The sequence below is a fragment of the Furipterus horrens genome, unplaced genomic scaffold (genome assembly GCF_987537825.1).
Source record: "Furipterus horrens unplaced genomic scaffold, mFurHor1.1.pri manual_scaffold_5, whole genome shotgun sequence".
NCBI classification, from domain to species: Eukaryota; Metazoa; Chordata; class Mammalia; order Chiroptera; family Furipteridae; genus Furipterus; species Furipterus horrens.
The window spans coordinates 179,355,167-179,376,285 of NW_028327175.1; the positions used below are offsets into that span (position 1 = coordinate 179,355,167).

Consider the following 21,119-nt stretch of genomic DNA (forward strand, 5'->3'; position numbering starts at 1 on the left):
TGGGCTAATAAACCCTCCCACATACTTAAGTTTGGGTAGTCACATCTCCCTGAGAAAAACTGGCACCATTTTTACCCATCAATCAATATGTAAATTCTTCACCGCCATCCGGCCAACTATCTATGTCCTCAGAACAAAGGGCTCACTCTCTTTGGCACTGTTGGTGCTCTTGGCTCTCTTGGCCCTCTTGGCCCTCTGGCCACCCTAGGGCAAGCTTCCATTCTGGCCTTTGGCTACCCTTGCTTTTGCTCTCCCATTCACTAATAAACTTTGTGTGCACCCTAATAGGCTTGCTGATCTATAATTCTTTACTGTGTTAGCAGGAAGAACTAGGGTTTCTCCAATAACAAAAGGGAGAGGAAGAAAGCAGAAGAAACTGGATTGAGATGCAGGCTCTGCAAACCCTCAGCCTACCAAGGGTGCACCATGGAGCAGCTAGTACCCATCAGTGTCCACTTCAGAAAGAATTGTTAGAACTTTGGACTCTGCTTCACCCAGTTTCTGGAGGAAGGTAGAGATCTCAAAGGAACCCAAGTTCACCCTGAAAACTAAGGACCCTAAAAGAGCTGACAGCTATAGGCCATCCACTGACCATACTTCTTGTAGCTAGTGTTAGAAATAGTAAAAACCGAAACCAAGGAAGCTGAGATGCAAGATTTATTAAGAGGAACCTGCCAGGCTGTCTCAAAGGAGAGAACAGCAGCTGGTGTATAGGCTGACAAGGCCTTAAATGGAGGGATAGGGAGGAACCTGCAGGGCTGTCTTGAAAGAGAGAACAGCAGCTGGCGTACAGGATGACAGGGTTTTAAAGGGAGGGATAGAGAATGACTGGAACAGGGTATTGGGGCGCCTGTGGGTAACGGTGGGAACAATGGGTTGAGTCTGGAGGTAACGGTGGGAACAATGGGTTGGGTCTGGGGTAACGGCGGGCACAATGGTGGGAACGAGGTACTTGGTGTTTTGTTGTGTATGTTGCTGGGGAGAAGGCACTTGGTGATTTATTGGGCATGTTGCTGGGGAGAAGAATAGAATAAGGGAGTAAAAAATTTTCTACCCCCTACTGGTGTTTTGCAAGATTTGAGGAACTTTTCACTGGACTCCTCAATACTCATTGTTTGTGGTTTTTACTTCCTACTAATCAACTTATTGGGTGGAGGGTTTTGAGGCTCTTACTGAACCTAAGAGCTAGGAAGTAAGTTCTTCCACGATGGGGGTAGGAGGATGGTGGTTGGGAGGGAAGGGGAGGGGATTGGGGATGCAATTAGACAGAACAATTCCTTGTCAACCACAGGCCTCAACCCAGGTTCTTGCAAGCCCTCAAAGACATTGTTCCCTAGGTATTGTGAGGGACAGATAAAAGTGACACTCAGACCGGTAAGAAATGATTAGCAGCAAAAGAGTAATCTAATCTTGAACAACTGTAATTTAGAAATAGAGGGGCTGGAGACAATAAACAGAGTTAACCAAGTGTGAGGGGCACCAATCATGGAATATTTATCAGCTGGGAAATTGTGGCTGGAGATATGAGACTGGGGACATAAACAGTCAGAGTAAACAGTCAGAGTTAACACAAGTGTGAGGGGCACCCGTCATGGAATACTAATCACCGGGGAATTATGCATGGTCAGCGAGTTAAGAAACTTATTCATGAGTTAATTACTACCCTTAGTTGATTTAGTCAATCGTGTTAGATTGTAACTCCGGAGTATCCAGTAGGGAAAAATGGAGAGGAAGGGGAGAGGGTGAAAAGGAGGGGTTTACTTGCGTTAGGATAAAAGCGGCCCGCTGTGAGCTTCAGTGTGCACCCTTTCATCTGGCTGCTCCCAGAGCTGCAGATCTGTGAATAAACAACTGCCTCACTTACTGCTTAAGTCCTATGTCCTAGTGTTTCATTGTGAGCTTTATTTCTCACAGTATTGATGCCTGTTCTATGTTCGTTCAGGCCACCTTTGAGTTCATCTGTAGCTATGGTGGATAGTTCCTTTGCAGGCTAGCAGTTTCACTTTTTGCCATTAGGATAAGTTAACTTTCAACTGCCAGCAAGTCTCTTTAAAACACACAAGTGCATTCATGCCACACACACATGCACACTTGAAAGAAAAAAAAATCTGCCTTTTCAGATGTCAGATTCTGCAAAATTATGGAGCCAAAAATTGACACAGTGCTTTGAATTCAAGGAACAAGCTGGTGTTATTGAAAGAAACTGAGTCATTAGACATAATATTTTGTACTTGCATTTCCCATAAAACAACTTCCATTATCTTGTGGCTATAATATGAGTGGATGGTGACATGTAATTGCTGACATCTTACCAATCTTGTCAGCTACAATATTAGCTTTGGGACCTCTTGAGATTTCTTATCTGACTGACAGGTTATCCATGAAATACATTGTGCAAACAGGATTTGATAAAAGAAAAACAAAAATTTGTTTTACACATTGGATGTTTGTATTTCAGATTTAAATCAATGGCAAGTACATATTGCTTCCTTTCTCAATTAATCATTGGCTAGTCATAGTTAAAGTTCATATTAACAATAGACTGAGTTTTCTTTGTAAAGAAAGACAACTCTGCTGTTTATTGCTGTAGGGCAGGTTATCCTGGCACTTGTTCAGCCCAGCATGATCTTTCTCCAATTTTGACCCTCTTAGTGCCATCCTTGACAGGTTACACCAGGGTCCTCAACCATAAACTGGGCAAGGCAAAGTGAAATATGATTAACTTCATGCCTTTTTCCAAAGAAATCCTAAATAAAGCTTAAACAAAGTTCAGACAATGAAGCTGATCAAATACAAATGGCAAATCAAGATAAGAGAAGACAATTCTTGGGAGTGAAAGAGTGTAACTGAAATCAGACCTGAGATGGAGGTTCCTGGTTTCCAAGGAGGTAAAAAAAGCAAAGCAATTTACATAGTTCTCAGAGAGAAGCATTCCAGATTCTTAACAAAGATACATTTCACCCCACCCGCCTAAATTTATTTTATTTTAGGATTTTATTTTATTTTTCATTTATTTTTAGAAAGAAGAAAAGGGAGGGAGAAAAAGGAGAGAAACATCAGTGTGCAAGAGATAGATACATGAATGGTTGCCTCTCGTACCCCCCCAGCTGGAGACCTGGCCCAGCACTCAGGCAAGTGTCGTAACTGGGAATCAAACAGGCAGCCTTTCAGTTTGCAAGCTGGCTCTCAATCCACTGAGCCACACCAGCCAGGGCAATTTCTTAAATCTTAAAAATGACAAAATTAACTTTTTAAGTAGAAAATTAAATCATAATTCATAAAATAAATTTCTCATGTGGAACTATACATTACACATACAAATTGATGTAATGCATTTCAGTTTTGCAGCACAGATAGAAGTAGTGAATTTTCCATAATGCCTTAAGCCCTATATGAAAAAAACATGGGTTTTGTTTTTAGAAATACCTGGGATTAGATTTCAACTTTACTGTTCACTCTTCGCGGGAACTAAAGAAATTGTTTAATCTTTCAGAAAATAGAGAAGACAGAATCGTCATCACAAGGTTGTAGATTACATGACGTAACACGTAAAACTAACAATATCTGCCGTATAAGAGATTTTCTTTCCTTTTCCTGTATCAGCATGCCCTCTTCCTCTGTCAGTCAGAGTTCTGTTGGGAAAAATGCACATTTGAGGTGTAACATTTAGCAAAGTGACTATTTACAAAGGGACTGTTTACAAAGGTGTACGTGTTACAGAATGGTGACTTTACCAGAGACTAGCAGTATCAGGGAGACATTCTCACTCCCTAGGCCTTGAGGAGTAAAGGGTAGGTCCTATTACCAGAATCTGGGGAGAGAGGCCTTTGGTGAAGGTGATGGGTGACTCAAATGTTGAAAAATTTTAGCTTCACTTAACAGCTAATAAGCTTGGTAATCAATGCATGTAAAAAGCTATTGTTTCAGGAACTAGAAGTATGATCCACCTGGACCATGAGCAGTTCCACCTTTGTGCCTCAGGAGGACGGCAAGCAATCAAGATGGTATCTGAGCCATTGTACTCCAGGGTGAGAAAGACCAATGCCCAGGACAGAAAGACCATTGCCCGGGGCACAAGGATCACCACCCAGAACACAGATGAAAGAATGTTGCAGCTTTTATCCAATTAACCTTTTCCATGAATTCCAAACCCCTTACTTACACTTTTCTTTATCTTATAAAAATGATCCATTTATAATGGAATTTAAGACAGTCTGTTAGGGTACAAACCCTCTGTCTTCTCAGAAAGCCAACCATCTGAATAAAGTGCCCATAAAGATTCAATTCCTGTCTCTGCTTATTGGGTCTGGTAGATGACAGGCAACATGGACACCAGCTTTTCAAGTGTCAAAGAAACAGACTATGGCATGGAAAGAGACAGGGAAATAAAGACTCCAGGGCTCTCTCTTCTCCTACACCCTGTGTCTGCTGCTGCTACCTACACCACCCAAAATCAGCTAGGAGGCAGAGGGAGAGGCAGTCAGAATAATATCTGTAGAGGTCACCCTCCCAGAGCACAGAGTATGGAGGGGAAAGATAAAGAGTGGTCTAAAGGGGCAATAGGTGACCATCCAGTTAATTTGGCTAAAAACCTTGTTACTGATGGTGTTATAGAGGTTCCATTAGTCCCATCTGGGGTCGCCAAAACTGTTACAGAGGGAAAGGGAGTTCTTTCACGTGGTGCCTTGGTGTAAGACCCAACAACTAATGTTGAGGAAAACAAGTCATTATTTACAATATTCCCACCTAGGGAGGGCAGTGAGCACTTCATCTCAGAGCCCTGTTCTCCTATGGGACCTAGCACTTCCCTTGCTCCCCAAATAGCTAGAAGTCAAAAACATGCCCAGAAGTTCCCCATCCCTTATCTGTCAGCTCTCTTCTTCAGGACCTTAGGTACGATGTCATCAGCCTCCATATAACAGTCCAGGAAAACATGTGCCATGTTGCACTGGATCATGCATGGTTCTCCCTTTCAAAGCAGCATGGAGTTGTCCTCTGCCTTCCTTGCAAACCGCATGGATCTCCTCTCTTCCTCTCTAAGATGGTTTCTGCTTATTTTTAAATCTCTGACTGCATCCTGTGACACAGTGGGTGTGGTAACCAGTTCTGACCATTCACAAAACCTTGCGCAGGCTCTGTATGCTCTTTCTGCACTATTCCATGGTCAAAACCCCTCCCATCTCCTTGGGGCCTTGGAAGAACCAAAGCCATTTGCATAACTAAGACACTAGCTACTAGCCATAGTCATGCAAAGGCATCTTAAAAGCTGTTGCCTTTTCTTCATCCCCCAACCTGAGGCTCTGGGGATTTTTGGAGACCCCCACTCTGTAACAATAGGGGACTCAAATGTTGGAAAATTTTAGTTTCAGGTAACAGCTAGTAAGCTGAGTAATCAACACATGTAAAAAGCTATTGTTTCAGAAACTGGAGGTATGACCCACCTTGACTCCAGGAGACCATAAGCAGTTCCACCTCTGTGCCTCAGGAGGCCTGCAAGCAATCAAGGTGGTACCTGAGCCATTGTACTCCTGGGTGAGATGACCACCTCCCAGGACACAAAGACCACTGCTCAGGACGCAAAGACTACTGCCCAGGACACAGAAGAAAGAAGGCTGCAGCTTTTATCTGATTAACTTTTCCCCTAAATTCCAAATCCCTACACTTTTCTTTTCCTTATAAAAAGGGTTCGTTTATAATGGGTTTTAAGATGGTCTGTTAGGGCACAAACCTGCTGTCTTCTCAGATTGCTGACCATCTGAATAAAGCGCCCATAAAGATCCAATCCATGTCTCTGCTTTTTGGGTCTGGTAGATGACAGGCAGCATGAACACTGGCTTTTCCAGTTTCATATTTTGGCAACTCTGCCAGGACAGATTTTGGGATTCTCTGGCAAGTCTGGGTATTTGGCAGAGAGTCCCATTGTCTGCCTGGACTGGGGGCTATAGGGTGCAGATTTGGAGATTCCGTAGCAGCTATCATGTGATTTTACTTGGGGACTCTCCTCCTCTGACCCTCAGCACCTCCTGTCATCTTCATTTCTTACTTATTTTGATTGAATCACTGCTCTTTCTGGTTCAGGTTACAATCCCGGGTCATGACTAAGGTTTTTAGGAATAACAAAGCATCGTCTGGGTTAATTAAGATGCTGTCTAGTTTATAGAGCTCTGTCTGGTAAAAAGGTGTCTTCTGGTTTTTGTGATATTACAGAGCTCTGTCTGGTGGAATTGGGGGGAAAATCCTCTGTTCCAGAAAGTAGCCTTTTGGGGTGAATTTTGGCTGATTGGTTGACCTATGCTTATAAACCTATGACTAAAAGAAAATGTTTTTTATTTTAATACTTTTTGGCTTGTGTATTGTATAATCTAGATTAAGGAGAGTGCTGGCCACTGAATGGGTCTTTAAATTACTGCATTATACTGCAATTAGAGTTGTTTTGTCAAAGCTCAGGAAAGGTGGATGAAATGCTTAACATGGAAGTTTTTTTTGTTTGTTTGTTTGTTTGTTTTTTAACATAATGAAAATGTAGGATTAAAGGGGAATAAGTTAATGGTACAGAGAAAAGGAAATTTGCCCGTGACAGCAGAAGCTCAGAGGAGAGGGATCAGGAAGATCTAGACATTATGGCTGCTGTGAGCCTGGTCAGGGTTCCCAGAGTCCCTCCAGCCATGGGGGACCTTCCTCCTTACTCAGCTGAGGGAACTGGGGAAAGTGAGTCTGAACTGGTCTCACCATCTTAAACCTTTCAGGGAACCAAATTCGGTGAGAAAAAACCCCTACCAGGGCAGGGCAACACTTTTCTGTGAAAACTTCTAGTGGGTGTAGGACAAGAGGGCAGCCCACTGGGTATTATTGGGCACATACTCCATTTTGTACATCAGATCTGTTAAACTGGAAAAACTCTGAAGAGACTAGAGTATATCCCTTTAGAATGGATGGAGTGCACCCAGGCTTTTGAGTCCCTGAAGGCACACCTGGCTTCTACAACAGCCTTGGGGCTTCCAAACTTACTAAAGCCCTCACAGTTATAGCTTAGTGATATTCACAACTCATTGTGTATTTTTCAAGGAAACTAGATCATACTGTCCAGGGATGGCCAGCCGGCTTGAGAGCTGTGCCAACCACCTGCAAGCTCTTACAAGAAACTGAAAATCTTCCTTTGTATAACCTATCACCATTTATACACCTCACCAAGTGTTGAGCCTGCTGGAGCAAAAGGGAAATTTGTGTCTCACTGCTGGAAGAGTGGGCAGGTACCAAGCCATTCTTCATGAGCCATCACAACATCTCCCTGAAAACAGTAAGTAAGTAAAACCCTGCCTCTCTTCTCCTGGAGCCTGACTTGGCTATGCTAATACATGACTGTGCTGAGATAATTGATGAAGTTTATTCTAGCAGAATTGATTTCAGGACCATCCTCTAGAAGAGGCAGACTGGACTCTGTATGCAGATGGGAGCAGTTATACGGGAAAAGGAAACAAAAAGGATGGGTACGCAGTTGTGGCTCTTGAAAGAATAGCGTAGGCTAAGACCTTGCTTCTGGGAAACTCTGCTCAGAAAGCTGAACTGATTGTATTGATCAGGGCACTGGAATTGTCTCACAAAACAAAGTGGGTGTGTCTATTGACTCAAGATAAGCTTTTCTAATTTTGCAATCATATGGTTCTATCTGGAAGGAAAAAGTACCATTAACCTCCAATAAAAAGGATACTAAGCATGCAGCAGAAACGTTAAAATTAGTAGAAATTGTTCAGGTACCTTTATGGTGGCAGTTATGCACTGCCTCATACATCGTAAAGAGGACATGAAGTAGCTAGGGGAAATAATCTGGCTGATCGAGCAGAGAAAGATGCTGCTAAGGGAACATTTATAATGTCTTTGGTACCTGTTCTAGACTTGTCACAATTTGACCCTGAATATTTGATGGCAGACAGAGAAAGCTGAGAGCTGGGATTTTGATGAAGAAGGAGCTGATAGTGGATAAAGAAAGAATAAGAAAGGAGTTATACTGCTTCCTGAACATTTAGTAAAGCCAGTCATGAAGCATTTGCATAAGGCCACTTGTAGGGGACTGCCCTGCATGGTTTTGGGGATTGTAGCCTGGCTGCAAGCTAGGCACCCCAGGGAGGCCTATAAGTCTTGATCGGAAGACTGGAAAGGCTGGAGACAAACATGACCCAAAAGCCCTTTCACAGGGTCCTGTGGGAATTGGATTTAAAGAATGAATATTCTGCTTTGAAGCTTGCTCTGTTTTTCTCACCTCTTAAGTTAGCTATAGACCCTGTGTAACATCAACTACCCAGAGGTTTATTCACTTGATGTCCATATAGTGCCAGGATGCCTAGTGGACTGTGATCCAGAATGCTCACTGTGTTCCTTACATTGTTATTAGTAACCAGTGATTGTTAACAATAATCCAAGCATTTGAAATTGATTAATGATTTGTGTATCCTGACTCTGTATCCTCTGGATACCCTTCTCAATAAAAGGAGCTTGGAAAGCTTGATTGGGGCTTTTCTCCCCTAGAGAGATCAGTCACCTTTTCTCTTCCTAGACAAAAATATAGTGTTTGGGTTACTTATTGTCTCTCATCTGTGATCCAGAGACTACTGCTGGACAGTGACTTTCCACTGAGCTGAAGGCGTGGAAGGCAACCCGTCTCAGCCACTGACTATGTAGGGGACTCATTAAGTACATATATTAAACTGTAGCTCACAAGTCCTGGAACTTCTAAAGCCATACAAAAAGTAATTGCTAGATGTGTTGTATACCAGAAGAACAACCCCAAGACAGATTCCTATCAAATATAAGAAGGGAAACAATACCAAGGGCAGTGTTCACTTGAGGACTGGCAAGCAGACTTTACCCAGATGTCAAGGGTTCGAGGAGGGAGATATTTTCTAGTCTTCATTGACACCTTTTCGGGATAGGCAGAAGCCTATCCTACAAGAACTGAGATATCCTTGGAGATAGTGAAAGCCTTACTGAAGGAAATAATCCCTCGCTTTGGCCTCCCTGGCAGCATACAGAGTGATAATGGACCTGCTTTTCTTTCAGAAATTACATGAAAGTTTAGCAAATTTTTAGGAATCAAGTGGAGACTCCACACAACATGGGGATCTCAGGCATCTGGGAAGGTAGAGAAGATAAATCACACCTTGAAGAAAAATATAGGCAAGCTGTACCAAGAAACTCATCACCATTGGGATCAAGCTTTACCTGTTGCCTTGCTCAGGATAAAGGTGGTTCCTCAAAGTGGGAGTATATATATAATCAAAAAGTGGTCTGGTCTGGTCTGGCCCAACCACAAAAGCATCATGTACTGGGACCTGAGGCCTCTTGAGGCTGCAACAATTTGCTTCATTCCCTGGACAATTCTCTGTTGCTCTCTTGGTGAGCCATCTACTCCAGCCAGCTCTCACTATTTCTCATCCTCTCCATTCCTCTCCGAGCCTTTGTTTTTTAAAACAATTTTTGGACTTCCAGCCAAGATGGAGGCCTAGATAGACATGCTGCATCTACCTCCACAACTAAGAAGGAATACAGCTATATCAAAACTAGAGACAACCAGAAGTTCCAGAAAATAGAGCTACATGGAAGTCCAACAAAGAAAAATATAAAGAAAAAATTCTCATCCAGACAGTTAAGAGGGGTGGAGCCAGGGTGGAGAAGAAGTGGTATGGTGGTGGCAGCAGCGGTGGCAATGGCAGGCCAGCAGAAAATGCAGTCATACATTTTAAAAAGTAGGGAGGGACACCTGGGGAGCATTCTCAGCACCAGACCAGGTCGCACAGCTATGGCTCCAGCACTGGGTAAAATAAAGACTCATTGCTTCTGACTGTTCAAACCAGTGGGGTTTGGGGCAGAGGAAGAAACAGCCAGTCTCTCAGCAGAGTCCGCTTGTTTAAAGGGCCCTCGCGGTCCTAGAACATCTGAAGACCTACCCATTCTAGGAACCATGACCAGAAGAACAGCTAGAGAGGTGCAGGTCCCATACAAGAAACAGGAGAAGTGCCTGGAAAGGGGCAAGTGCTGAGCAAGCAGCATTGTTCCCTTCAGAGCCCTCCCCCACATATAGCGTCACAATGTGGTGAAACAGGTCTCCCCATACTGATGAATACCTAAGGCTCTGCTCCTTACAACGTAACAGGTGGACAGCTCTACCTAAGACTCAGAGGCAGACAAAGAAGGGAACCTGTCAAGATGAGGAGACAGAGAAGTATGGCCCAAAAGAGGGAAAGGATCAAGGTTCCAGTGGGAGAACTAAGGGACAAGGAGATAGCCAACCTAAAAGATGAGGAGATAGCCAACCTAACAGACATAGAGTTTGAAACATTAGTGATAAAGATGCTCAAAGGCTTGACAGTTATGTTTAAGTATCGCAAATGCATAAGGGAAGAAGTGAAGTCTATGCTAAATGAAACAAAGGAAAATCCACACAAAACTAATGGTGAATGGAAGGAAATCAGGGTTCATATCAATGATTTGGAACATAAGGAAGAAAAAAACAGTCGACCAGTACAGAATGAGGAAACAAGAATTGAAAAAAATGAGGAGAGGCTTAAAAACTTCTGGGACAACTTTAAATGTGCCAACATCTAAATCATAGGGGTGCCAGAAGGAGAAGAGGAAGAGCAGAAATTGAAAGCTTATGTGAGCCCTGGCTACTGTGGCTCAGTGGATTGAGCATCGGACTGTGAGCCAATTGTCGCCGGTTCGATTCCCAGTCAGGGCACATGACTAGGTTGCATGTCAGGTCCCCAGTTGAGGGCGTGAGTGAGAGGCAACCACACAGTGATGTTTCTCTCCCTCTCTTTCTCCTTTCCCTTCTCTCTCTAAAAAAAAAAAAAAAAAAAAAAAAAAAGCAAGCAAATAAATAAAATAAATTATTTTAAAAAAAAGAAAAAGAAAGCTTATGTGAGAAAAAAATGAAGAAAAACTCACCAAATTCGGTGAAGGAAAAAGACATACAAGTCCAGGAGGCACAGAGAGTCCCAAACAAGCTAGACCCAAAGAGAACCACACCAAGACACATCATAATTAAAATGCCAAAGTGAAAGATAAAGAGAGAATCTTAAAAGCAGCAAGAGAAAAGCACAAAGGGGTGCCTATAAGACTACCAACTGATTTCTCAAAAGAAACTTTGCAGGCAAGAAGGGACTGGCAAGAAGTATTCAATGTGCTGAAAAGCAGGGACCTACAACCAAAATTACTCTATCCAGCAAAGCTTTCATTTATAATGGAAGGGCAGATAAAGTGCTTCCCAGAAAAGGTAAAGCTAAAAGAGTTCACCATCATCAAGCCATTATTATATAAAATGTTAAAGGGACTTACTTAAGAAAAAGAAGATCAAAACTATGAACATTAAAATGGCAACAAACTCACACCTATCAACAACTAATTCTAAAAAATAAAAACGGAACCCAACTAAGCAAACCAGAATAGAAACAGAATCATAGATATGGGGATCATTTGGAGGGTTATCATCTGGGAGGGGGAATGGGGAGAAAAAGGGAAATGGTGCAGGGCTTAAAAAACATAATTAGTTGGTACAAAATAGAGGGATGTTAAGAATAATATAGGAAGGGTGAAGCCAAAGAACTTATATGCACAACCCATGGACATGAACTAAAGTGGGTGGGATTGCTTGAGAGAAGAGGGGTACTGGGTGGAGGGTAACAAAGGGAAAAGAAATTGGGACAACTGTAACAACATAGTCAATAGAATATACTAAAAAAAAAAAAAGCCAAAATAAATAAATAAACAAATTGGCTGGACATTCAGAGAGAATGGACTGCGTGGACACAGACAGCTTACCAGTCATTGCATAAAAGGATATGTGACCTCTCCCTCCTTTCCACCACATAGTACTCATCAGGTGCCAAAACCCTAAGAAATGAAAAGGGTCTGCCATACAGGGCTGTGAACTAATGATAGTGGTACCCTCTCTTGAATAAGCAGGTTTAGCACATTCCTAAACAGAGCTGTGTGTTTGTATGCTGGGAAGTTGTTCTTTTGTGTAAGTAGACTGGAAAAATTATATTTCAGGGACACAATTAACCTTATAGCCTCTAGTTTGTTAAAGCTCTTCTGTGACCTCCCTTGAGCTATCTACTTTCTGAGTTCTTATTTGTAACATCAAGAACAGGAATATCTTCTTCACTTTGGCAACTATGGGAAACTCGTTCATACCTCTTTGGGGTATTTCCCCCTGCCTTTTGCTCCCTTTAAGGCCTGGCAAATGGTCTTTATTCAGCTTCCTCCAAATCAAGGATAAAAACATGTGTTAGTGATGATTTGTATGTTTTCTCATTGGGTGGAAACATTCCCATGCCTCAGAGCCACAGCCTCAGCAGTAAGTAAAATACTCTTGGAGAAGATACTTCCCTCTTGAGGAAACCCCTCAGATCTCCAGCGCAATCAAGGAACTCATTTCACAGGACAAATTATACAATCTATATAATTTCCAATATGTCCATTGTACTCATGTCCAACATATAGAGGCCATGAAGTCCCTGCCTCAGAAATAGAACTTAATACTTCCCTCAGAGTCTTGGATTGAAGGACCTAATTACTTGCTTTCACTTGAAGGCTTGGATGTTTCTTCTTGTGTGGGATCCAAATATACAACACCTTGCCAACCCAACAGTGAGGCAGATGTGGTATTATGTTAGTACTGATGCTGCCATCAGAAAGATTCTCTCTTCTTCTGCTATTATCCCTAAACCAAACTCCTTTGTCTAGAAAGTTTAAACAAATGAAGCAAATGCAACTGGGATATTGGGTATGTGTTTTCAGTCCTCACTCCAACTGAAACTCCATAATTCATAAGCAAAGCTTTGGAAATGTCTTCGATAGAGCTTTCTTTCCTCGATATGGAGTAGCCGAATTCAAAAGCCTATCAAAAATCTATTCTTGTGGCACAATAATGGAACACTACTGCAACTGCTCTTGACAAGGAATAATTGACAGTCTAGCTGTAGTACTATAAAATCATATGGCTCTGAATGTGTTAGCCACCCAACAAGATGATATTTATGCCTTATTAGGAGAGAGATGTTGCTTCTATGTCAACAAATCAGTTAAAGTGATAAAACAGCCTGAGGTTCTGAAACAAAACATTAAAATCTTAGAACTGACAAAACACTATCCTATAAACGAGGACTGGACAGTTATTTAGCTGGTTGGCTACAGGAATAAACACCGGGCTTCATTCTATATTACAGGCTTTAATCATATTGGTTTTTGTGACTGTACCTAATTATGTGTCTTAACAGGTGCATCAAATGACTACCGGCGACTATCCAAATAATGCTAGACCACTGAGACCACCGCTACAAATTTTTTTTTTAATCAGAGAAATATGTGACTTAGCTCTGCTTTTGACGCTCAGGAAATGTCTTTCTCTCCTAAATGGGATATAACATTCCAGGACTCAGTTTTCCTGGTGATGGGGGAACAGTGTTGCTTTTTAAATGGTGCTTCCTAATGATTAAACATAGATGATCTCTAAGGAAAGATCTCAGTCAAAAGGAGGAAATGTAAATAAATAAATAAATAAATAAATAAAAGCAAAATGGAGGTACCATTTTTTAAAGAGCAATCTAAAATGGAGCTGATGGTTCTCTAGGAAGCTGAGATAACATACCCCTTCCATGTGAAACTAAATATTTGAACTGGGCTAAAGCACAAATGGTTACATCTTTTTTCTTTTTAAAGACTTTATTTATTTATTTATTTTCACAGAGGGGAGAAGGTAGGGAGAAAGAGAGGGAAACATCATGTGGGGAATGAGCTGGCAACCCAGACATGTGCCCCAACTGGGAATCAAACTATCAAACCAGTGACCTTTTGGTTCTCAGGCCCATGCTCAGTCCACTGAGCCACACCAGCTATGGCCAAAAGGCTACATCTTGGTACAAGTCCTGGGATTGACTCTGCAACACTGAACTCTATATTAAAAGAAGTACCATTTTCACTTAGTAATAAACATAAGCAATCAACCATGTATAGGACAGTATAAGTTTAGCTATAGTGTAACACAGTGACTAACTATGTGGTTCCTGGCTCTGATTCTTTACTGATTTCCTAATCCTGAGTAAATTACTTATACTCCCCATGCCCAAGTGTTCTCAACTATAACCCAGTGATAATAGTGCCTACCTTGTGAAGTCACTATGAGAATTAAATTAATTAACATGTATTAAAGTATTTGATAAACACTGAGCACTTCATAAATGTTAGATATTATTATTAAAGGGGAGACAAATATGTAAATAAATTACAATACAATGCAACACTTCATGATTAATATTTTTACAAATGTATAAAAATAACTGAGAGGGCACTTAAACTATACTTGGGACAATCAGGGAAGACATCACTGAGGTGATAGAGGGTAAAACAAAAAAGAAGTCCAAGAGTTGGACAAATAAAGGGCAAAGGAGAAGTGGTAAGATCTATGTTTTAAAAATTTTTTTATTTGTCAATTATAGCTGACATACAATATTGTGTTAGTTTCAGATATAGAACATAGTGATGAGACATTTACATACCTAATGAAGTGATCACCACTGTAAGCCTAGTACCCATCTGTTACTATACATAGTTAATACAATATTTTTGACTATATTCCCTATGATGTACATTACATTCCTGTGACTTATTTTATAACTGGTAATTTGTACTGTTTAATTCCCTTCACCTTTTTTACCCAAATCCCAACCTTATCTCATCGGGCAACCATAAGTTTGTTCTCTATATCTATGAGTTTGTTTCTGTTTTATTTGTTCATTTGTTCACATATATTTGTCTTTCTCTCTTTGCCTTGTTTCACCTAGCATAATATCATTAGGTCTATTCATGTTATCGCAAATGACAAGCTTTCTTTCTTTTTTAATGTCTGAGTAATATTGTTTAATACTGACCATATGGCAGGCACCATGCTAGCTATTGTACAAATAGCATCATTTTTACAGAGGAAGAAACCCCAAGGAGGTTAAATTACTGACCCTGAGGCACACAGTAATGAGTTGTTGGGATCTTTATTTTTAAAAATAATTTGGTCTGTAACTGGAGGGTCTCAGCAGAGGGAACTTCTAATAAGTGTGACAGAATAGCCAGATCACTGAGCACTAGTAGAGCTGGGCAGAGAAGGAAAACTCTGACTCCAAAAAACCTCCGCTGCCTTGCGGCATACCTCTTCAGGGGAAAGGCTAAGGGAGTAAACCCCGACAGAAAATCCGGAGCCGGAGTCCCTAAGGCGGTTTGACGTTGTAGTCAACACCGGCAACTCCTGCGGCGCACCTGAAGCCAAGCTGTATTGACTCCGTCTTTCCCTTGGACCCTTCAGCTGCGAAGAGAGGGGGGGTCTGCTGCATGGGCAACAGCAGACCCTCCATATCACCCTGCCCAGGCTCTGTAGCTTCAGCTTCACTGGAGAGGACACTCCAGCGTCATCACAAGATGTCGATTCAACACGGGAGGAGACAGATACCGTGTCACTCCCGAGTCGGACTGCACAACCATTCTCGGCGGTGCAGATAGACTCTTAAGAAGCTACATCATCGTCTCTCGAGACGGACGGCTGCCGACAAAGTAGAGCTGGGAGAGTTGAAGGTGGATTGCTGGCAGGGATCAGATTATAAATGGTTTTTGCCTGTCATACTGTTAGACTGGACTTAAAATCTGAGTGCAATATCCAAGGAGTAAAGGATTTTATGCAGGCCCTACACAGTTAAAACGTCGCATGCCATTAAAACATGACGATGGCCAGATAGGTGAGTCATTCCCCATTTACTGATAGCCTATGTGCCAAACCCAGGACAGGCAGCGAACTGGCAGCAAGGAACAGGCGTGGGGAGGGAAAGCTCTCTCTGTGTGCATATCCCCGAGTCTGCCTGTTCCACACAAACTCCTTTCGGAAGCAGGGGCTGGCAACTACCTGAACCCTCCCGCTAAAATGCACGCTGGCGGACTCCTACCCTTTCGCGCCCCCTGGCGTCGGCACCCCACCCTCTTCTAGCTTCCCTGCCCCTGGTCAGCTACAAATTTTTTAACTTTTATTCCAGCTATGGATCTGCCACTTCCTTCCGGGCGCGCAGCGGGCCAGTCACGTGTAGGCTAGGTCACGTGCGTCCTGTCACATGAAACACGGTCACGTGTAAGGGGCTTGAGGCTTGGGACTCGGCTTCCGGGTATCTGTGGACCTGGGCGGGTGCAGGCTTTGTGGTGGGTGATGTGCTTGAGTGCACTTCAGGGATGGTGAGGGCGGGGGAGGGCGGGGGAGGGTCGTGTGGGGCCCGGGCTTTGGTTTTCCGAAGCTCAGCCTCTCTTCTTGTCGCTCCCGCTGCAGATGAATCGGACGACCCCCGGCCAGGAACAGGCGCCGGCGTCAGAGCCTGTGTGGGAGAGGCCCTGGTCGGTGGAGGAGATCCGCAGGGGCAGCCAGAGCTGGTCGCTGGCAGCGGACGCGGGCGTGAGAGGCCAGCCCCTGGGACTAGACGGGAGGCGCCGGGAGGGATGGTCAGGCCGCCTGGGGTGACGCTCAGCCTGTGAACTGGAGCCCCGATGTGCCCTCCACCTAGGCGGTCCTCTGCCACCTGTCTTTTTAATAACACACATCCCTTCTCGCCCTCAAAAACTCCACCAGGGCAGGGCCCAGGGCGAGGGCGGGCCCGTCGGCCTTTGCCCGTAGTGCTTCCACTTGGACTGTGGCCCAGACGTGGGCTTCTCTTACTGGAGGGGCAGGTCGATTTCCCTTGCCCCGCGGGATTGCTATGGAACTAGTGAAGCAACTGCCTGAGGGACCCTAGACTAGTGTGTATAGGGATGCAAGACAAGCCAGTATGCAGTTGTCGAGTGGGGTTTTTAAGGCGGTGGCCCAGAAAGCTCAGAACTGTGATTCCAAAGTCACATAAGAACAGAATTTTTTTTTTAAATTAGTGATTTGTTGTTTCACCCTTTGTAAGTGACCCCTGTAGAAAGACAGCCAAACAGGACTTTTAAAAATTCCTCCATAAATGAAATAACAAGTGCCCATTGATTACTTGCCACTGTTTTGATGGGTTTTCTAAATGTTTTTCATTGCCGTTTGGCCTTAGTACTGACAAAACCAGCATCCCTTTTACATTCCAGAATAGACGCACAAAGGTGAAAGAAGTATTTTTTGTTTTTTGTTTTGACAGAAAGAATAGATGCATATAATATTGATACTTCCGTATCTTTATTTTTTAAATAGCTACTACAGTTTCTACAGGAATTTTCACAGCAAACTATCTCCAGGACCCATGAAATCAAGAAACAAGTAGATGGACTAATTCAGGAAACTAAAGCCACAGATTGTCGCTTACATAATGTCTTCAATGATTTCCTTATGCTGTCTAATACCCAGTTCATTGAGAATGTGAGTTACTTAATTACTTATAAATAATGCTTTTTCGAGGTGCAAGAATCATTGTGATATTATGTGATCTATTATTAATTTCCCTTCTACATTTTGATGGAAGTGGTGGTTCTTGGTAAGTAAGCTTCTTTCTCTAGGATTAACCCTTTTTAAAAAAAAAAAAACTAATAAAGTTTTTTTAAAGTTTTTAAAAGAACCTAATGGTAAAATTTTCTCATTCTAGTCTTCCCATCGCTTTTTAATTTTGAGAGTACAATTGTCAGCAGTTGTGCTGAATTGCATGGTACTCAACAAGCCTTGTTATGGCATATTACGTAAAGAGAGCCATGCACCTGGTCAGGTCTTCTGAGCCACCAACATGTGGCTGCAGTGATTGATTATTCCATTATGTTCTGATGAATTATATTAAAGGCATGTATGTGTTCACTTGAAATATTCTCAGTTAACATTCTGTTATGATGGCTGAACCTGTGATATAGAATCAACTGAGCTGTAACACTATGTGTAATTTTGTTTGTATATTTATTGAGTTTCTGTTAAGTGCTATGTCCTAGGAATACATAGATAAATTTATATAAAGCCTCTCCTTACAAAAGATCACAGTCTTCCATAATAGTGTAGTTCCAGAATAGAAAGGAAGCAAGCAAGTATCGCTGGAACCCAGTGAGTAAAGGTGAGACTATTAAGAGATGAGGGTGGAGAGGAAGCTTAATTAAACGGATTTATATTTCTCATAGGGTGACTAACTTCCTCAGTATTAGCATAAATTAGTCTTTGAAAGGAAGATAAAGTAGTCTGTTACCTAAAAATGTTAGATGTAGAGTAATAGAAAAGATTTTGATAATTGCAAGATTTTAAAAAGCCCACAATTCTGGATTCTTATGAAACTACCAAATATTGTTATACAGGTATCTTATGTTTGTGCATTTTTTAGTAGTTCAGGTTGAAATGCCATGACTAGCCTTTTGGGGGGAGATATGTATAAAATAAAGATCTTGGAAATCTCTTTACCAGTAAGTTTAAAATATAACAAGTATTCTATTAAAATCTGTAGTCATATTCTGGTTGGCTACACAGAATATCCCTGCTTGTTCCTGAGCATCTTCCTCACTGGAAGAGCTAGGTTACAGGACTCAGCTTTACCGTACTATCACATGCAGTCCATTACTTTTTCATCAAGCTAAATTTGGTGTCGTTTTAAATGTGTATACTCATTTTCATTCTGCTGGATCAGGCATTCAGCTCTTCTCTGCAGTCAATGTTGCAGCCCTAGACAGGGCAAGGAATAAAGTTGGGAGGTTTCTTTTGTGCCCCAAGTGCCTGTACCACATTGGCACTGGATTGGTACCAGATTGATGCTTTGAGGTATGATTTTTCTGAATCATAGTCTTCTGGCCTTACTTCAGCTCTTCTCTTTTGTTCACGTTTTCTTAGATTGTAAGTTTTCTGTGATCTAGGTTTTTTTGGTGTGTGTTTTGTTTTTGTTGATTTTTTTTTTTTTTTTGGTAATACTTCTTTGTTTCTTTTCACTTCTTGGATTCCTGTTTTCCATCCATCAGTCCATCCCCTTAGTTCTTTATGTCTCTTCTCGTTCCAGTCTGCAGCCAGAATTCCCCTCTGGATGTGTCTGTTATTGCCAAATTTAACTGCTTCCCAGATCCTTGTAACATATGTGTTACGTGGTTGTTTCAGTTCATGGCAGAGCATGATGATGTGGAGAGTACGGCTAAAACTCAAAATATTTTTAAGCTGATCTTATATTTGGCAGTAATTTGGCTCTTAATGTATTTTTTCAAATTCTGACATTGGTATTCATGTATTATAGTTCTGGCTTGAGTGATGGTGCCATTTGGTTTCATGGTCTATTAGAAAGATATTCAAAGTCAGGTAGGTTTCTGGGTTTTAGTAATTAACCTCAGAAGCAGCTACAAGATTGTAAACTGCATTATGGAATTAGTGAAACTGAACAGCCATGAAGTCTTTGTAGGGCAAGAGAAATTAGTACTTTTAGTAAAGGCTCCAGAGGGGACGCTGAAGGAGGAGAAATACTAATTAACAAAATGCTTCAGTATATTAACAAAAGGGAGCACAGTTCTTAATTATCAATCTGTTAATTTAGGAATTTTGTCCTGAAACATAAATTGACCTAGTTATTAACTTCTTTAGTAGCATTTCCCAAGGTTATAATTTTACACTTATTGATATGCAGTGAATTTCCCTCTGAATCAAGCACCATATTTTTGTTAACTTTTATTTCTTCGGTTCAGCACAAACCTGATATATAGGGACTCATTGAATATTTGAATGAATGAATGTGAGAACACATAAATGGAAGTGACCAGGGCTATGTATAATCTGTTTAGAATTCCCCAGCCCCTGGTCCCCTTTTCTCCAATTCCCCATCTTCAGCTCTTACCATGTCTCCCCAAATGAGGGAAAGATCCTTTGAGTGGAAATACCCAAGATACTTTAAAATTCTGGATATGGTTACCTGATTTGAAAATGATTAAAAAACACATGAACCTGTGAGTTCAGGATGAAGGAAGTTAGCATTGATTGTCTGCTGTGTACTGAGTACTTGAGATGTACAGTTCTGGTTACTCTCAAAATTTTCCATGGGTTTTATGGATTTGCTTGTTGGTTTCTTAGAATATCATGTTTGACTTTCCAGCTGCAGGCTGTTGATGTCTTGTGAAGTAGTTTTTAATGACAGGCAGGGAAAAATAAAGGATGTTGGTACTGTTCAGACTTCAGGGTGAATCTCAACCTTTTAGGGAAAATGGTCTTGCTATTTAAATTCTGAGGCTGATATGTCTTAAAGTTTTAATTTTAAGAATTACTTATTTTTTTGTTCCTGTGTTTGAAAATTGCTTTCCAATTGCCTGATCTTTATCAAACAATTAGAAAAAAGATTTGGAAAAAGAAGCAGCATCTGAAATTTTATCAGCTAGTGGGGAGCTACTCAGCATTTTGGTATATACCAAATCCATTTCCCATGCAGACATTGGGCTTTAAGTATTTTTTCCTTTCTTGTTATAAGCGTATTGAACACTCATTGTAGAAGAGATTGGCTAGATAAAAAATATTAAAATTTAAAATAATTACAAAACAATTAATTATAATTCTACCATTCCAGTTAACCAACCATGAAATATTTTGGCATATTTCTTTCTCTTTTTTAAAACTTGAACATTTTCTCTTCTTTTTTTGAAGATTTTATATATTTTCACAGAGAGGGGAAGGGAGGGAGAGAAACATCGATGAGAGTGAGAAACATCAGTTGGCTGCCTCTTGCACGCCTCCAACCAGAGACCTGGCCTGCAACCCAGGCATGTGCCCTTGACTGGGAATTGACCTTTTGGTTCACAGGCTGGTGCTCAATCCACTGAGCCACACCAGCCAGGGCAATTTTAACCTTTTCTAGATTACTGTGTGTGTGTGTATGTGTGTGTGTGTGTGTATTTGCAGCCTGCATTTTTCTTAATGTTAGTTTGTTATTTTATAAGCATTTTAACATATCTATAAGGCTTTTGTGAACTTAATTTTTATTGTTCTTCTGCTATATGGCTAAATCATAAATTATTTAACAGTCTTTCAAAATAAAAATTTTTAGTGAAGTATTTCATATGCTTAGAAAAGAACAGGTAATAACCACGAATGCTAATGGTGTACACCATCCTGAATTAACAGATTTTACTATTTTGCTGTATTTGCTTCA

General features: G+C 41.4%; 1 protein-coding gene across 5 annotated transcripts in view; it reads left to right on the forward strand.

The window, feature by feature from the left end:
- The first annotated feature begins 16,150 nt into the window (after positions 1–16,150).
- LOC150010478 (WASH complex subunit 2-like) overlaps positions 16,151–21,119 on the forward strand; it is a 70,105-nt gene continuing 65,136 nt past the window's right edge. For all 5 annotated transcript variants that reach the window (XM_090278381.1, XM_090278382.1, XM_090278384.1 and 2 more), the window contains exons 1-3: positions 16,151–16,227; positions 16,352–16,474; positions 17,237–17,401. In XM_090278381.1, the coding sequence (XP_090134507.1) occupies positions 16,352–16,474; positions 17,237–17,401 (288 nt within the window). In that variant the 5' untranslated portion in view covers positions 16,151–16,227. The remainder of the gene's footprint in view (positions 16,228–16,351; positions 16,475–17,236; positions 17,402–21,119) is intronic.